The 15,587-nt window shown below is 39.9% G+C and overlaps 1 protein-coding gene and 1 long non-coding RNA gene across 6 annotated transcripts in view; one reads left to right on the forward strand and one right to left on the reverse strand.

The window, feature by feature from the left end:
• LAMA4 (laminin subunit alpha 4) overlaps positions 1-15,587 on the reverse strand; it is a 145,498-nt gene that overhangs the window by 66,758 nt on the left and 63,153 nt on the right. For 2 of the 4 annotated variants that reach the window (XM_008975760.5, XM_063605424.1), the window contains 4 exons: positions 13,249-13,344; positions 11,603-11,754; positions 9,390-9,500; positions 2,277-2,388 (listed from right to left, as the gene is read on the reverse strand). In XM_008975760.5, coding sequence (XP_008974008.2) covers positions 2,277-2,388; positions 9,390-9,500; positions 11,603-11,754; positions 13,249-13,344 — 471 coding nt within the window. Of the gene's footprint in view, positions 1-2,276; positions 2,389-9,389; positions 9,501-11,602; positions 11,761-13,248; positions 13,345-15,587 lie in introns of all 4 variants that reach the window. The other 2 variants (XM_034962721.3, XM_063605423.1) reach the window with 2 other exon arrangements.
• Positions 1-15,587, forward strand: part of LOC130541608 (uncharacterized) — a 95,169-nt gene that overhangs the window by 16,994 nt on the left and 62,588 nt on the right. The window lies entirely within an intron of this gene.

A 15,587-nucleotide genomic window follows, 5' to 3' on the forward strand; every position in this document is an offset into this window, starting at 1 on the left:
ATCCAAATCTACAGTCTTTGATCAGCCTTTTATAACATACTTAACTTGGAGAAAATGCTCAGAGATCACTCCTGTCATGGGTGAGATTATTAATGTGTGGAGTTATTAATTGTATTTTAGACAAAGATTTGATCAAAGCTTTAAGCCAAAATGAGAGCATATTGATAGCTGTCCAAATGAGTCTTTCAAACTATTTCACAGGCTAAATACAAAATGAGGGTTTGTTATAATATGATGTGAGCTTTTGCTCATTAATAGTTATTTTTTGGCAGTTGCTGTTTGCCTTCTAGAGCGTGACTACTCTAGGTCATTTTCACCCCACTTCCATAAGTCAGGTGGAGAATTTTAGAACTGGAGGGACCACTGAGGCTCAAAGGGATTAGGTGACCTGTCTAAATATTAGCAGACTGAAATACTTCTTTGAATCCCTCATTCCTACTACATATGATGAGAAGGAAGGTATGTAATTGTCACCTTGTTCTACTGCAGCTCCAAGAGGAAGCATTTTATCTTGCTGGCATAAATGAAATTGCGTGTCTGTGGTTTACTATGATCTATGTGGTTGACCAGACAAGATGGGTAAACAAACATTGGTGTCACATAAATCATACCAGGATAAGGGGTTGTATTTTATGTGGATAATAGCTTGAAGGTCACCAGCGGTTATTTTAGAGATGGTTGGGAATAAGGAATGACATATAATTGGTGTCTTACAGCATTCCAGAATTATATAAAGGGATTAAACATCCACTCCTCAAGTAAAGTCTAAAATATTAACCTGCGAAATAAACTAAATGTAAATATTTTTTCCTCAGCTCTAGCACTTGTGATGCTGAATTCTTTGGCATTTTGGTGCAAGTCTTATATTTATAATTTTGGCCTGTTTTAGTTTAGCTACTTGCAGTATAGATTAGAAAAGGGAAATACAGACAATAGTATTTTTGCCTTTGGTTTTTGGAGACGATTCACACATTATTTTAAAAATTTAAAAGTTGTTAGAAGTTATTGTTTCTCATTTACATTTCCTTTGCATTTTTTCATCTTTTCCCATGCTTAAAGGATCAAATCAGAGGGTTCAGATCCTTTGCAAATGAAACACTTTTGAATCAAAACATGGGTTATAATAGCAAAGGTGAATTATTTTCTCTGAATGGCTTACTAGGGTCCTGGCATTTGCTGCCTAAAGAGGCATTTATTTCTTAGTTGGATAAGGTCATGTTATCTTCTAGGTTCAATCTTACTTTTTGAACAAATCAATAGTAACTCTAAAATGCTATAGAAAAAGAATATTTTGTCGGGAAACTCAAAAATATGAGCCATGAGAGAGTATGTGAGTGAGGAGTGTTTGGATTGCATGTCATTTGCTTTTATTGTTTATAATAGACATCAAAGGAAACATGACAAATGATTAATCTTGCTTTTATGTATCCCTTTGCATGCAATATGCCCCAGTATAAAGACATGAATCTTCCACTGTGGGTCCCTTTATTGCTACTGTGCCCTGGGATGCACTTGGTGTTGTCATCCAGCCCTTAATATATAGTATAATAAAAACTATGGAAATGCAGATACTGGATCTTAGCAAACTCTCACCCAAGGAAATCTTCTTTATCCTATAACAGATGAAATCTGCTGTTTTCTGCTGGTAAATTGAAGGCCAACTATTAGTGCACTATTAAAATAGTCTTCAAGATTATCCTGCATGTATTGGAAGTGAGAGCACAAATTAAGCAAACCTCCAAGAGGGAAGGTGCAATCATTCACAATGCTTTAGGACAAAGAAATCTCCCACAGCCCCGCTCCTTTTCTTCTGGGTTGGGGCCCAAGCATGTTGCCTGATTGGCCTTTGGGAAAGCCCATCATAGAAAGAGCTTGTGATGATTTGGGTCAACTGATAGTTTACTGACATTCTAAAGGCAATGTTTTCTCTGCAAATAACTGAGAAAAATCTGTGACTCCTACTCAACTCTTGCATTTTAGAGACACCATAGCATGCAATCTCCTCTGTCAGAAGGTTATTCTGTGAAATGCCTAAAAAGGGAATGATTTTATACATTGATTATTGAACATCAACAGATAGTAAGTAGGGATGAGTGCTCAGAAATTCCAGATAAACAAACTTGAAATGAAGACCTTATACAAGTTTAAACCTATAATACTGTACCAACAAGTTCCTGGCACACAGCAAACACTTAACAGTAGCCATTATGCCTACTGATGTTAATAACATAAATGTTTCCTTGATATTAAACCGAACCAGAAGAGAATATATTTACCTTGGATTTTATCCCTCATATCATGGGCTTGCTCTACCAGCTGACTTGCGTGGTTAATGGTGTCCATGCTTTCCTTCTGAACAAGTTGCCCTTTTCTGGAGGCTTGATTTTCCTACAAATAATCCATATAAAGGCTAGATTAAATGTATGAGAAAAGAATGTTGTATAAGCACAGATAGGGGTGGGTGGGCATAATGTATTTCCTAAACATAAATCTTCCTGGCATGTGAAAGTTCTATAACACATGAAATCATCCCAAAAATAATGCATGAAAGGTAATGTGACGGCCAGTTTTACTTTAAAAAATTTTTTAAATTTTTCCGTGAGTTATTGGGGTATAGGTGGTATTTGGTTACATGAGTAAGTTCTTTAGTGGTGATTTGTTAGACTTTGGTGCACCCATCACCCGAGCAGTATACACTGCACCATATTTGTAGTCTTTTATCCCTCCCCACTCCACTCTTCCCTGCAAGTCCCCAAAGTCCATTGTATCATTCTTATGCCTCTGCGTCCTCATAGCTTAGCTCCCACGTATCAGTTAGGACATACAATGTTTGGTTTTCCATTCCTAAGTTACTTCACTTGATGGCCAGTTTTAGAATGACAGAATGCTATAAAATCTGGTGCTATTCCTATATCATCAGTCACAGTTCAGTCCCAACCAACTGCCTTTCATATGTAATTTATTCTTCGAATTTTTACTGTATCTCAAGTTGCTGGACTAGAAAATTGCCCATGTCTGCTGATCATTTTGACATTGTGCTGACTGAAGAGCTTAAAGTTTCAAAGAGAAAATTGTTGAAAAAATAGGCAGACCTTGAAATGCACCATGCTTCCAGTGGCTCCTGGGTGGTCCAACCACTGCTGAAATTGAATTACCACAGAGATTTCAAGGATTATTCTCACTGGCCTAACATGCTGTTTTCAGTGCTTCATTCCAAATTCCCGTCAACATTGATGGCACTTGTGTACAAATAACTGCTCAAGCAGATTTGGCTCAGCGTGAATGGAGCTCTTCTCCGAGAAGCTGATTCCATTCTCTCAACTTGGGAGATTCTGTTTCAGAGATCTCACACAGTATTTGTCAAAAATAATGCCCAACTCAAATGTGGCCTCTGAAGAAAGGGTTTGTGTGGGTGTCTGTGTGTATGTGTGTGTTTTTGTGTGCGTGGTTAAGGACAGAATGTGATCTAGGAGCACAGAAATGATTCAAGGCTTGGACACCACCCTGTATGCACAGCATGGGCGACATGTACTTACTTTTGGGATTTGAAAGACTGATCTATGGGTTATATTTAAGAGGAAGAGAAGTTCTTTAGTCTGGCATTTGGTCGAATGCCCACTTGCCTTGTCTGTTGCTTTTTTGGCTCAGCTCTTTAAAAACTGCTACAACACGTGAAGGAGCTGTGGGGTGATCTGCCGCACAGAGCGCTGGTAGACCCATTATACAGAGTTTCCTGAGGATAGGGAAGTGGTTGTTTTAAACTTCTCTCCTTTCATCCAGTGTTCTACCCAGAGGATTATGCCATGATTTTACCAGGAACGTTTTTACACTCTCCAGGAATAACCCAAGCAAGTGGCCCTCTCAGATGGTCAAGGAAGAGAATGCAGAAATGGTATTATAACAAACACATGCCCAGAGGCTTTTTACTGGAGAAGGGTAATCTCCTCCCTACAGAGCAAGGCTCCTGTAGTCATGGAGCCCACTGTGCAGCGGCAATGTGGTCATCAGTCCCTTCATAAACTGTGGGCTCTCTGAATGGACACTGTCTTCTGAGTCATTATACTCCTTCCTGCAATTCCAGTCTTCTTCTTGGCTTGTTCCAGTGCTTTCCAGAAAAACAGTATTTGTGGTCATTTTAAAATTAAATATGCAGAAACTATAATAAATCTTAATATTACTCGTCCCTGCTTTTAAAAAATACGGACACAAGCATTTAAAATTTTAGAATTTTTAATGAGTTGATCTTTGATCCAGTTTAAGTTATATTTGCAAAGCACAACACCTCTAGTTTTTACTTTGGCTTGATACTTCAGAGTAAAGCTCTATTGTTATTCCTGTGTCATTAAACTTATTATTTTTTGATATGGAAACTTCAGTTGAAGTGATAAGAGACAGCTGAAAAATGTCATGCCTATAAGAAAACCTCTTCTTTTTGACAAACGCCAGAGGGCGCTAAGATACAGGTAGATAGAGATATATAGATATTGATATACTGTATATATGACTGGATCAGTGGCAAAGAGGAACATCTATTCCTTTACATTGTAAGATTACTGAATCGAACCTATAGTGATGGCTTATATGAATGTTTATTTTTCCTGTAACTTTGCCTGTGGAAGGAAAATAATGATATAGGCACGTGGGAAAACAGGTGCACCTTGGTTTAAGAAAAGCTGAAATTAAAAAATTACCTTGCAACCGTAAACTAGTTGGTGGTTTACATTACAAATGTATTAGTCATTTGCTCATCTCAACAGAAAATTCTTCTTGTACATATTTGACATAAAAGTGGCAAGGATGTCTTGGTAATACAGTACATAAAAGGTAGATGACGTGAGGATGATAACCAATATCTAGGGTGATCATATATTTTATGGTTCAACCTGGGGCATTTTTGCACATGAAAGGGAGAACTTTTAGTAATTATTCTGGGACACAAGCATAAACAGCAACAGTCCTGGACAAACCAATAGTAGGAATATTGGTGTGCTACTTCAGAATTTTTGTACAGTACTATCTACTTCTGCCTACCTCCTAAACATTAATGACCTCTAAATTCCTTTCCAGCCCTGATTACCCTCTGAATTGCAGATTCACATCTCTATCTGCCCTCTGTGCCATCACAGATATTTCACTTTTAAAATGTCCAGAGTAATCCATTCGTGTTCGTAGTCTTAGTCATCCACGTCTCAGGATGGAGCTTCTCTCTTTGCCATTTCTCACCTCCAACTGGTGACCAAGTCTGTTTCATTCCACCTGCCACTCTGGCCTCTCTTCCTCTTTTCCATGACCACAGTCTCAGTTAATCCTTGTTCTGTGCAAATTCTTTTCAAATGAAGGCAAGACAGCAACCCACTGCTCTCTTCTCTAGACCACTGTGGCGGTCTCCTAAGCAGTGCCCCTATTGTCAGTCTTCACTGGCTAGTCTATCATCCACACTGCAGAGGGACGTTTCTAAAGTGCAAATCTAATCAGCTCATTGTTCTGGGTAAATGCCTGAATGACTTCCAGAGTCCACAGGCTGAAGTCCCCATGTTCACGAGCGTGTTTGGGAAGATTCTTCACAATTGGGCCTCTGACAGCTTCTTCAGCATTATCTCCTCCTCTCTCTGCCTTACAATGAATCTTCCACAAGGCCACAGTTCCAGTCCCAAGAACATAGCACGTTGCTTCACATCTATCTGTTCTCATAGTACTTAACCCTTGCTTGGGAGTATCTGATAAACTCCTACTCATTCTCAATATACAGGCCAATACTCACCTTCTCTGAGAAGCCTTTCCTAGTGTACCCCTGCCAAAATATTTCACTATTTCTTCCTTAGAGTTACCGTTTAGCCTGTACCATGTTTCTCTTATTAAATGCTGTATCATAATTATGTTTTTACTTATCTGTTTCCCTGCTAGACTGAAGCATCTTGAAAGCAGGGCCTTATTATATTTCAGGATACCTAGCACCTAGCACACTAACTGTTATATACAGGCCGGGCGCGGTGGCTCACGCCTGTAATTCCAGCACTTTGGGAGGCCGAGGCGGGTGGATCACGAAGTCAGGAATTTGAGACCAACCTGACCAACATGGTGAAACCCCATCTCTACTAAAAATACAAAAAGTAGCCGGACGTGGTGGCACATGCCTGTAATCCCAGCTACTCAGGAGGCTGAGGCAGGAGAATTGCTTGAACCCAGGAGGCAGAGGTTGCAGTGAGCCGAGATTGCGCCACTGCACTCCAGCCTAGATGACAGAGCGAGACTCCGTCTGAAAATAAATAAATAAATACATAACTATTATATACAGATGTTCAATAATGCTTCTGGAATAGAAATGTAAACAGTTGTCCCTCAGCATCCATGGGAGATTGGTTCCAGGACCCCACAGATACCAAAATTCATGGTTGTTCAAGTTTCTTACATAGAATGGTGTAGTATTTGCAATACTATAACCTATGCACATCCCCCTATATATATTATATCTAAATTACCTCTAATACCTAATGCAATGCCTATACATCACTTCGTTCATATGGATTCAAAGTAATACTCAGCATATGGTAAATTTGTATTTTGCGTTTTGGAACTTTGTGGAATTTTTCCAAATATTTTTAAGCCATGATTGAATCTATGAATACAGAGGGCCAACTGTACTTAATTTTCTCCTGCCTTTTTGGCAGGACCAGAGATGAGGTTCAGATGCTTTTGATGCTTGGAGATAGCCTACTTTCCTTTTAGTCCTGTGGGTCTCTCTGCATGAGTTGTCATTCAGGTAGCTTCTGCTGTGGTTCAAGGAGTAGAAGTGGAGGAGATGGTGCAGTACCTCCTGAGCCGCCCTTGGAGACTGTGCTTTGTAACTCTGGGCTCTGCAGTGGACCTTCAAGATCCAGATGGTGAGGGGCAGCACTGAGATTGGGAGAGGGCCACATCTCACCTCTGCTTGTAGCCCAGTGACACTCTGACCTTGAGCACAGTGGCTCTGGGAACATGGAAAAGTAGAATCTTGGCATGATCTTTGGAATTTTCATTGCAGACAAGATCAGCAGCAGCAAAAGGGAGCATCTTTTGAGCGCTGGATATTTATGAACACAGATGGATGGGCATCCTTTAGGGGAATCCCAGACATAAGTGGTGGGAAAGGGCTGTAGGTCTTCCCAGTAGAAGGCTGGAGAATTTAGAAAGGGAAGTTCAGACAAAACCCGTAGCTAGGTGGATGTAACTTGTGAGATTTGGGTCACATGAAATCCATGTGGCAGGTAATTTGCAAAAAGTGGTATTACTTATCAAGTTCAAGGGGCAATATTACTGATTTTTATACACAATGAACTCCTTTACTCTATTTAAAGCCAAATATTAGTTACTTTCTTGATAGAAGGCTTTCTAAGACACAGCTTTCCTTAAATCTAAGAATCAGTCATGGACTTTTCTAGAGCAAGGGCTTGAAGAATGCTTAAAAAGTCATTAAGACCAGCCCTGGGCATTTGTTTTGAAATGTTTCAGCAGGTTTTTGCACCATCAGGACTGTGGTCAGAACATTATATTCAATAAAAATAGATGGAAACAGCCGGGTGAAAGTTCCTAGTAGCTTTATCATCAACCTCCCGTGTTGGTGGTCTGCCCTTCTTGTCCGGGAGCCTTTTCTACTGTGCTGTTAACTTTCAAGCGTACATTATTTCCTCTCCACGAAAGCCTGCATTTAGCTTACATTAGAAGTGGGGAAATTGTACAACAAAAGGATCAGGAATTCTGCCTGGGCTGTGGGAGGAGCTAATCTTGGTGAAAACATTTCCTCAGATGTTTTCTTGAAAATTCTTTCCTCAAGAAAGAATTAAGGCTGGGCGTGGTGGTTCATGCCTGTAATCCTAGCACTTTGGGAGGCTGAGGTGAACTGATCACCTGAGGTCAAGAGTTTGAGACCAGCCTGGCTAACATGGTGAAACTCTGTCTTTACTAAAAATACAAAAATTAGTCAGGCGTGGTGGTGTGTGCCTGTAATCCCAGCTACTCAGGAGGCTGAGGCAGGAGAATCACTGGAACCCAGGAGGCGGAGGCTGCAGTGAGCTGAGATCACGCCACTGCACTCCAGCCTGGGCAACAAAGCGAGACTCCAACTCAAAAAAAAAAAAAAAGAAAAAAGAATTAAGATAGTTTTAGCAAGTTTCAACCATATCTGATACCAACATGAAGTAACAATGAGTTTCCACAAAGATTTATTTCTTGGTATTTCCTTTACTATTTAAGAGATTTCACTGCTCTTCAAGCACTAGTGGTTGGATTAATATGTGCCATTGCCGGGGAACTAGGGACACAATTTTCATGATAATCTCTTAAAGGGTTTGGGGTCCAAGGTCAAAAGAGAATACTATTGTTATTTTATTTTTTTAAAATTTTTGTTGAACATGAGAATTGTTTATAATGTCAACTACCAGTTTTGGAAAGCGGCAATTCTGAAGTACTCTGGCCAGTACTGGTGGAATATCATTAGAAAAAAAAAAAAAAAAAAACTGTGTTAAACATTCTAATATGCTAAATATGGTGCCTTGTGACTTAGTTTGTAAAATTAGTATAGCACATGGATGGATGTTTTTCCATTAGGCTGTTGCGGAGTGCGTTGAATAGCCTTTCACATTAACTCTGCTCATGTTTTAATGTTTTTCCTGTTAATTCCTGACAGCTTTTACAAGTTGTATTTTTCTCAATATTTTTCTCTGTCTAGTTGTCTTTTTTGTTTATTTAGTTGTTTTATTGGATATTTGAAATTTTATCTTGTCAAATCTATCTTTTTATTGAAATTCTTTATGTTGTATTTAAGTGTTCTGTTATTCCCTTTGAAGATTTAATAAGTAGTTTGTTCTATTTTCTTGTGGATTTGAGATTTATACTCAACTCTTTAAACGGGCTAATTTATTTTAGTCTGTGGTATAAAGTGATGGTTGAAAGTGGTTTTTTCCCTGCCAAAGAGCGAAATTGCTTTCTCAGGACAATTCCCTTTCTTTCCATTTATCATTTAATGTATACTTTAACCAATATTTAAATTTTATATTCTATATAATAAATTTTAATTCTGGATGCTCTGTAGCTCTTAGTCATAAGATGCCTTGGCAAACACCTGAATGACCATCCTAATTAAACAAATCAACCATATCAACCCACCGCAAATACACAGAAAATTCTCCACAAACATAGCTTTTCAAGAAAACCAATCAAAACGAGAGGAGACGGTAGAGACTGAGTATGTTAACTTTCTCCACAGGTCTGGTCTTGATTTATTTTAAGGCACATGGGTCACTGCATTTTTTCTGGGCCGTGTTAAGCCTCAGTCATTTGTGACCAGCCAGCCTCACATCAGCTAAATCCTTTCTTTGAAGGCTGTCCCAGAAACTGAATACATACATACGTACCTTTTCAACTAATTCCTCTACATCAGACAGAAGGCTTTTCATCGTGTTCTCAGCATTGTTGATTTGTATCTTTCTTAGGGCGTATTGGTTTTCTCTTTCTGACAATTTTGTCTGCAGAAGAATGTGTTTTGAAAATAGTCAATGTGCACACCAGGTTTTAAAAAATGTACATAAAACTCTTTCAGTGTAAGAGGACTCAGAGTAGAGTGTGAGGCTCTTTTCTCAAAATAGTGGGGTCCACAGGCTGCTGCAGCCTGATATGAAGGGTGGGGTCTGCAGAGGGGACTGAGGCCCTTAGGGGCTAAAATTCTGCAAGCTCCACTCACTAGACCAGGGATGCTGGTCAGGGGCTGGGTTGACCATGGGGAAAGGGCTCCTTTTTCTAATTTGTACAAAGGTACAATATAGGCTGGTGGTGGCCCTGGGTGTCTGAGCTTTAGAATTTTAATTTTGTTAGGTCTGGAAGAACTGACCAACCCACCAGGATTGATGTAAATGGAGTACAGAAATTAACTTTCCTCATTTTAATGCAAGTCTCTTTATTTCAGACCCCTGGCTTTCTCCTTTTTCATTTTCGAGGAGTTGGGTCTAAATGAGGCTTTACTGAGATTACTTGGGAGTGAGCCCTTCAATCTTGACACTGACTTCCTGTCTGCCGTAATGATTCCTGTCTTGAAGTTGTGCGTTTGAGGAAAGAGAATCTGAGTGGTTTCAGGAGGCCTGGATCTGGGTGACTCCCCTGGGGGGTAGTGTCTTCATGTGTTCCAATAGGTAATTTTGGACAAGAACAATTTCAAAGTTTAGAATAAAATTCACACCAAGATTCTATCCAAGCTACAATACAATTTTTGTTTTTGCTTACACTTTACATATTTGGCCAACTGCTATGGATATCATTTGCACCTCCAAAAAGCAATGAGTACTTAGTATGCCAGGTACTGTTCTAACTTCTGTACATATATCAATTCGCTGAATTCTCTCAACAGCTCATGAGATAGAGGCAATAATTATTCAGGAAACTGAGGAATTATAGAGGTTAAATAACTTACCTACGGTCACACAGCTAGTGGGTGTCAGAGCTGGGATTTGAATACAAGCAACCTAGTTTCAAAGTCCATGCTCTCAATCATTTTCCTAAATTGACTAACAAAGCAAAACAATGTGCTGGTATTAAATTCCATTTTCCCTCAGCTAATGATTATTATTTTAAAAATATCCTTTGGTTGTGATAGAAGCCCATGATTTAGTGGGAAAGAAAACTTGTAAATCTTAGCTATATAAGGACCTTTATATAGTCATCCCTTGGTAGTTGTGGGAGATTGGTCCCAGGACCCCGTGGGGATGCTCCAGTTCCTGATACAAAATGGCCTAGTATTTGCAGATAATGTATGCACATCCTCCAGAATACTTTAAATCATCTCTAGATTACTTATAATACCACTTATAATACTAACACAGTGTCAATGCTGTGTAAATAGTTGTTACACTGTATTTTTCTTTTTTAATTGTTGCATTATTTTTTATTGTTTTTTTAAAATATATTTTCTATCTGTGATTGGTTGAATCTGAGGATGTGGAACCTGTGGATATGGAGGGCCAACTGTATTACTGTTTTTGTTTTTTAATCTGTTGGCTGCTTTTAACTTGTTTACTAGGTATTAACCAGTAGAGCTATGAGGAGAAACAAGGTGTGTGTGAATGTCTGCGTTTGACTGTGAGTATGAGAAAATGAGAGAGAATGTGTGTAAATAAGAAGGAAAGGTGGGTGGGTGGTGGGGTGAGGAGAGACAGAGAAGAAGAAGGATGCTTCTAGACAAACTCAAAACCTTGCAAATTAAGGCTAAGGAAATGGTAGCCTTGCAGTACCTTTTGTGGTAATGACTTAAACAAGTAATGTATGGCTGCGCCAAGGAAATAAGTGTTTCTCTTTCCTCAGTAGTTTTGGGCATAGATACTAGTCTTTCAGTCATTTCATTTCCCATATAACCTCTTTTTTAGACAGTAGTTCTTGTTTTGGCCCAAGCTCATAGTTACAATCAACTTTTCATAATTTCCTATGAAATTACTTATGTTTTGTATGTTAGACCTACAGGTCTAACAACCTGTAATACAGGTATGAGACTCAGATACATAAAGGGGTAGAAGGAATTACTAGCTGCGGGCCTGTGAAGCCAGGATGAAAACAGAGTGGAAAGTAGAACATTCCTGCGTACTTTGAGGAGGTAGATGGTGGCGTTGATTTCATTCACGTGCCTATGAGCGGCGGCCCCAGAGGATACGCTCAGCACCCCGGATTTGCCTTCCTCGATGGAGAGCGCTGCTAACCGCAGGTCATCAGTCAGGTCCCAGACACACTTATCACAGCCTGGAGGTGAAACATTTCTTCAGAATCACAAGTCAAAAGCATGCTAAAGGCAGGCCATTTTAGCAGAACATAAATCTCTATTTCCTTGGTTAATACCATTTTTATTTTTGTCTCATGAAGAGCTGTAATTCTATTCTTGTCAGGCTTTAGTATCTTGCTTGGCATTAGCTAGTGAAGACGGCTATTGGCTAGACGCTCCTCCTCTCCTATTAGCTTTTCTCAGTATTCAGGGGCTAGCACCAGCCTTCTCCCCACCCCAGGGAGGGCACAGCTCCTCCTCACAGCCCCACTTCCTGGCAGGATGAACACTTCAGCACCGGGAGGTCTGAGGTTATCGCTGCGAGAGTCGCTTCCTGACATCTGATGAGGGTACCAAAGTTCAGGCTGAACGTGGGCACATGGGGAGGCAGGTCCCAGTTCCTCATCACTTCTCACTTTTCACATTTGAGTTCCTCTGACCACTGTCATCACCTCCAGAACCCAGGGCCCTCCTGTGACACACTCACAAGGATGGCACTTTGTGTTTCAGAACTGCCTTGATCACCTTTTGCAACGTGCCTGTTCCCGATCTCTTTCCCTCAGATGGTGCTCTCTTCTAGAGAAGTGATAAAGGGAGACTGGCGTGTTAATGGTTGTTAATATGTTAATTTGTTATTTGAAGTTTAACATGGTTTTACTTATAAGCTCTCTCAAGGGAATGATTCCCAGCCAGTACTTCAGGCTTGGTGGGGGAGATGCTTAGGACCAGGAAGGCATCTTGATGTTCTTAAATTGGCCTTGTCTAGGGGCCACCTGTTCAATCAGGTTGTAAACTTGGCATTACCTATGGCATCTTCTAAGATGTAATCCAATGGTAAGGTTAATCTCGTCTGCTCCGAGGGACTGAGAGACCAAGATACTTCTGTTTGGGGGAGGGGATGCCTACTATTAAAATAGTTTTTAAACCAAAAGTTTTGTTCCTAGTGTAACTCCTCATGATTTAATTAACATGAGAGCCAGAGAAAACCAGGAAAGATAAAAGGCAGCTCCATTTTGTAAAGGCTGAATATTTACTTCTGCTCCCACTTCAGATTTGAGGTAACTTGGGAGAAGCCACTTAAATCTCTTGGTATCTCAGTTTCCCCAGGTGTTGTAAATTTTTTGTACGTCGTATTTTCAGGGACCTGAAGAGACGATATAGGAAAAGGAGCTGAAAAGAGCTCTGTCACTGGGAGTTGTGTTTCTGACTTTGCCTTTAGCCATTAGGCAAGATTCTGAATGTAAAGACTGGATAAAATAGAGCTATGCAAATGTAAACCACCCATTTGCCCTAGGGAATCAAGTGGACCACCAAGTACTTGGTGCAGGCTCCATTTGCTGAGGTGCAGAAAGGGTTAAGTCCAGAGGTGGGACTCAGCAGTTTTTAGAGAGTGATATTGCATAGCTTTTCTTAATCCCACACCTGCAGCACATTAGAGAAAGTGGGGTTAGTCAATCATGTACTGTTATTTTTACTTATGGTTGGGCAGTCCATGCCTGTAGGGGGTTCAAAACCTTCTTCCAAGCATTCTCCGGTTACACTGTCACATGGGCCTCCCCCGCAGTTGCACACTGTGGGAAACAAAAACAAGAGACGAGAAATGCACTTCTTAATGCTTAAAATATGGCAATATTTTCCTGGTTTCTAGAAACACTAGCTATCAGTGTATAATTCGTCAGTGGGAATTAATTACATTCTTCCTTCAGACTGTGTAGAATCTACGACACAGAGATTATGCCCTTCATCTGATTAAGCTCCAGCCCAGTGAGATTTTCAAAGGTGACCCTGGGCAAAATTGAATCTAAGTTTTCTAGGATTTCTCTCCCAACTCTTTGGGATTCTGACATGACAGTGCAATTGCTTTAGTCCAAAAATGTCCTGGTAAGTTTCACAAGATACTAAATGACCACGAGCTCATCATTCAACTGGAAATTGAAAGCCATCCCTTCCTTGCAGACTGATACTCCAGTTTAATTTAACTCGGGGGTTGATCATTGCCAGGTGTGAGGGAGGAGCAGCTTAGCAAGGAGTGAGTGAGGAGGCCCAGGAGCGATTCTTGGCTCCCACTGCGCTTGACCCTTGGCAAGACAGACTCCAAACCTCCAAATGACAGCTATGAGTGCAATAAGAATAATGTGCTGCAAGGAATCAGGAACATTTTTACATGAATTTAGAAGACGTGGGAGCCCATTATTCATCTACTGATGATTTTCTGTAATGCCTTTTGGAAAAAGCAAAAACAAAAGCCCAATCTCATCAGACTGTTCAATTTCCACTGAGTTTCTGGGTGGGAACTAATTTGTAATATTTAAAGAGGAATTCTCTTACCATCTATGCTAGCAATTAACTGGAATAGAATTGTGCATTTCCCCCCACTTCTTAACTGTCTTTAAAGAATAATCATAAAAACCAGGTTCATGGGAGATCTATTTATTACATTTCATCGGTTTAATATTCCACAAAATGCAGATTTATTAAATCTTTCAGTGAGATCATGCTTTATTGCTTCTAAAATTAGCTTCTCTTCCAAGAGTGACCTGCATCTTTGTAGTTTAAACACAAATTTAGTAAATGTTTTGAGAATCAGGATGTCAACCTTGCAGGCTTTGATTTTGCCAACATTATTTCTGATGTCCGCCTTCTCTCTCTTTAGCCTGACTAGACACAGTGCTCCTTCCTTTCTGCTGTCATTCTCAGTGTTATGCCTCTATGCACATTGCTTTTTTGTAGACATGTTTACTTTTATTGTGACTTCTGCAGAACATATATGTTGCATTTTTTTGATTTAAAACTCCTTACTCCTTGAATCTTTTCAAGTGGAAATCTCTTTCAGTGAAAGAATTCCTTATAGAGGCATGCCACAGGAGTACAATATCTCCTGCTCTCCCTCCGTCCCCTCAAAGTCACATAAGAGTAAGACATACTCAATCTCAGCCTTCCTGTACTCTTAGAGGAAAGCAATGTCACCTCACTTTTGAAGAGCTTCACTCTATGTGGCAAATGGATGAATAAGATTTGTGCATTTCAGTCTAACTGAAGCCTAACCAGAAAGTTTTCTATGCTATCTTTGAAATATTTACCTCTTATAATTTGAGGAAATTGGAGGATGTTGGTGATTAAATGGTACCCTTGACTTGCTAATCTATTTTATGGAAATCTTGATTTTACCAAACATAACTGAAAGAGAGATATAGCCCTCTGAATAAGAAAACTGATTTGAACCATGCAAGGTTTCTTTCTTTCTTTCTTTCTTTCTTTCTTTCTTTTTCTTTCTTTCTTTCTCTTTCTTCTTTCCTCTTTCAGAGAAGAATCTCTCTGTCACACAGGCTGGAGTGCGGTGGCACAATCTTGACTCATGGCAACCTCTGCCTCCACCTCCTGGGTTCAAGGGATGCTGGGTGGGACTATAGGCACCCACCACCACGCCCAGCTAATTTTTGTATTTTTAGTAGAGACAAGGTTTTGCCATGTTTGCCAGGCTGGTCTCAAACTCCTGGCCTTAAGCCATCCACCCACCTCAGCCTCCCAAAGTGCTGGGATTACAGGAGTGAGCCACCATGCCTAGCCTGAACCATACAAGATTTCATTCAGTCTCCTGGTTAATGGCAGGTAATCCATAGAAGTCCGATTTATGTCTTTGATTAAAACTGGAAGGATATAAGATGCTAAGACAAAAGTTCATTTGTTGTGTTAATGTCTCCTAGTTTATTCCACCCATGAGCAAAGTTATATTAGTAGCCTTGATAAAAATTTCTATCCCTGATGGGTTTGGGATGCATATTCCTGAGAATGTACATTGCCCTGGAAAAGTGAC

This window comes from Pan paniscus, chromosome 5 (assembly GCF_029289425.2).
Source record: "Pan paniscus chromosome 5, NHGRI_mPanPan1-v2.0_pri, whole genome shotgun sequence".
Taxonomy (NCBI): domain Eukaryota; kingdom Metazoa; phylum Chordata; class Mammalia; order Primates; family Hominidae; genus Pan; species Pan paniscus.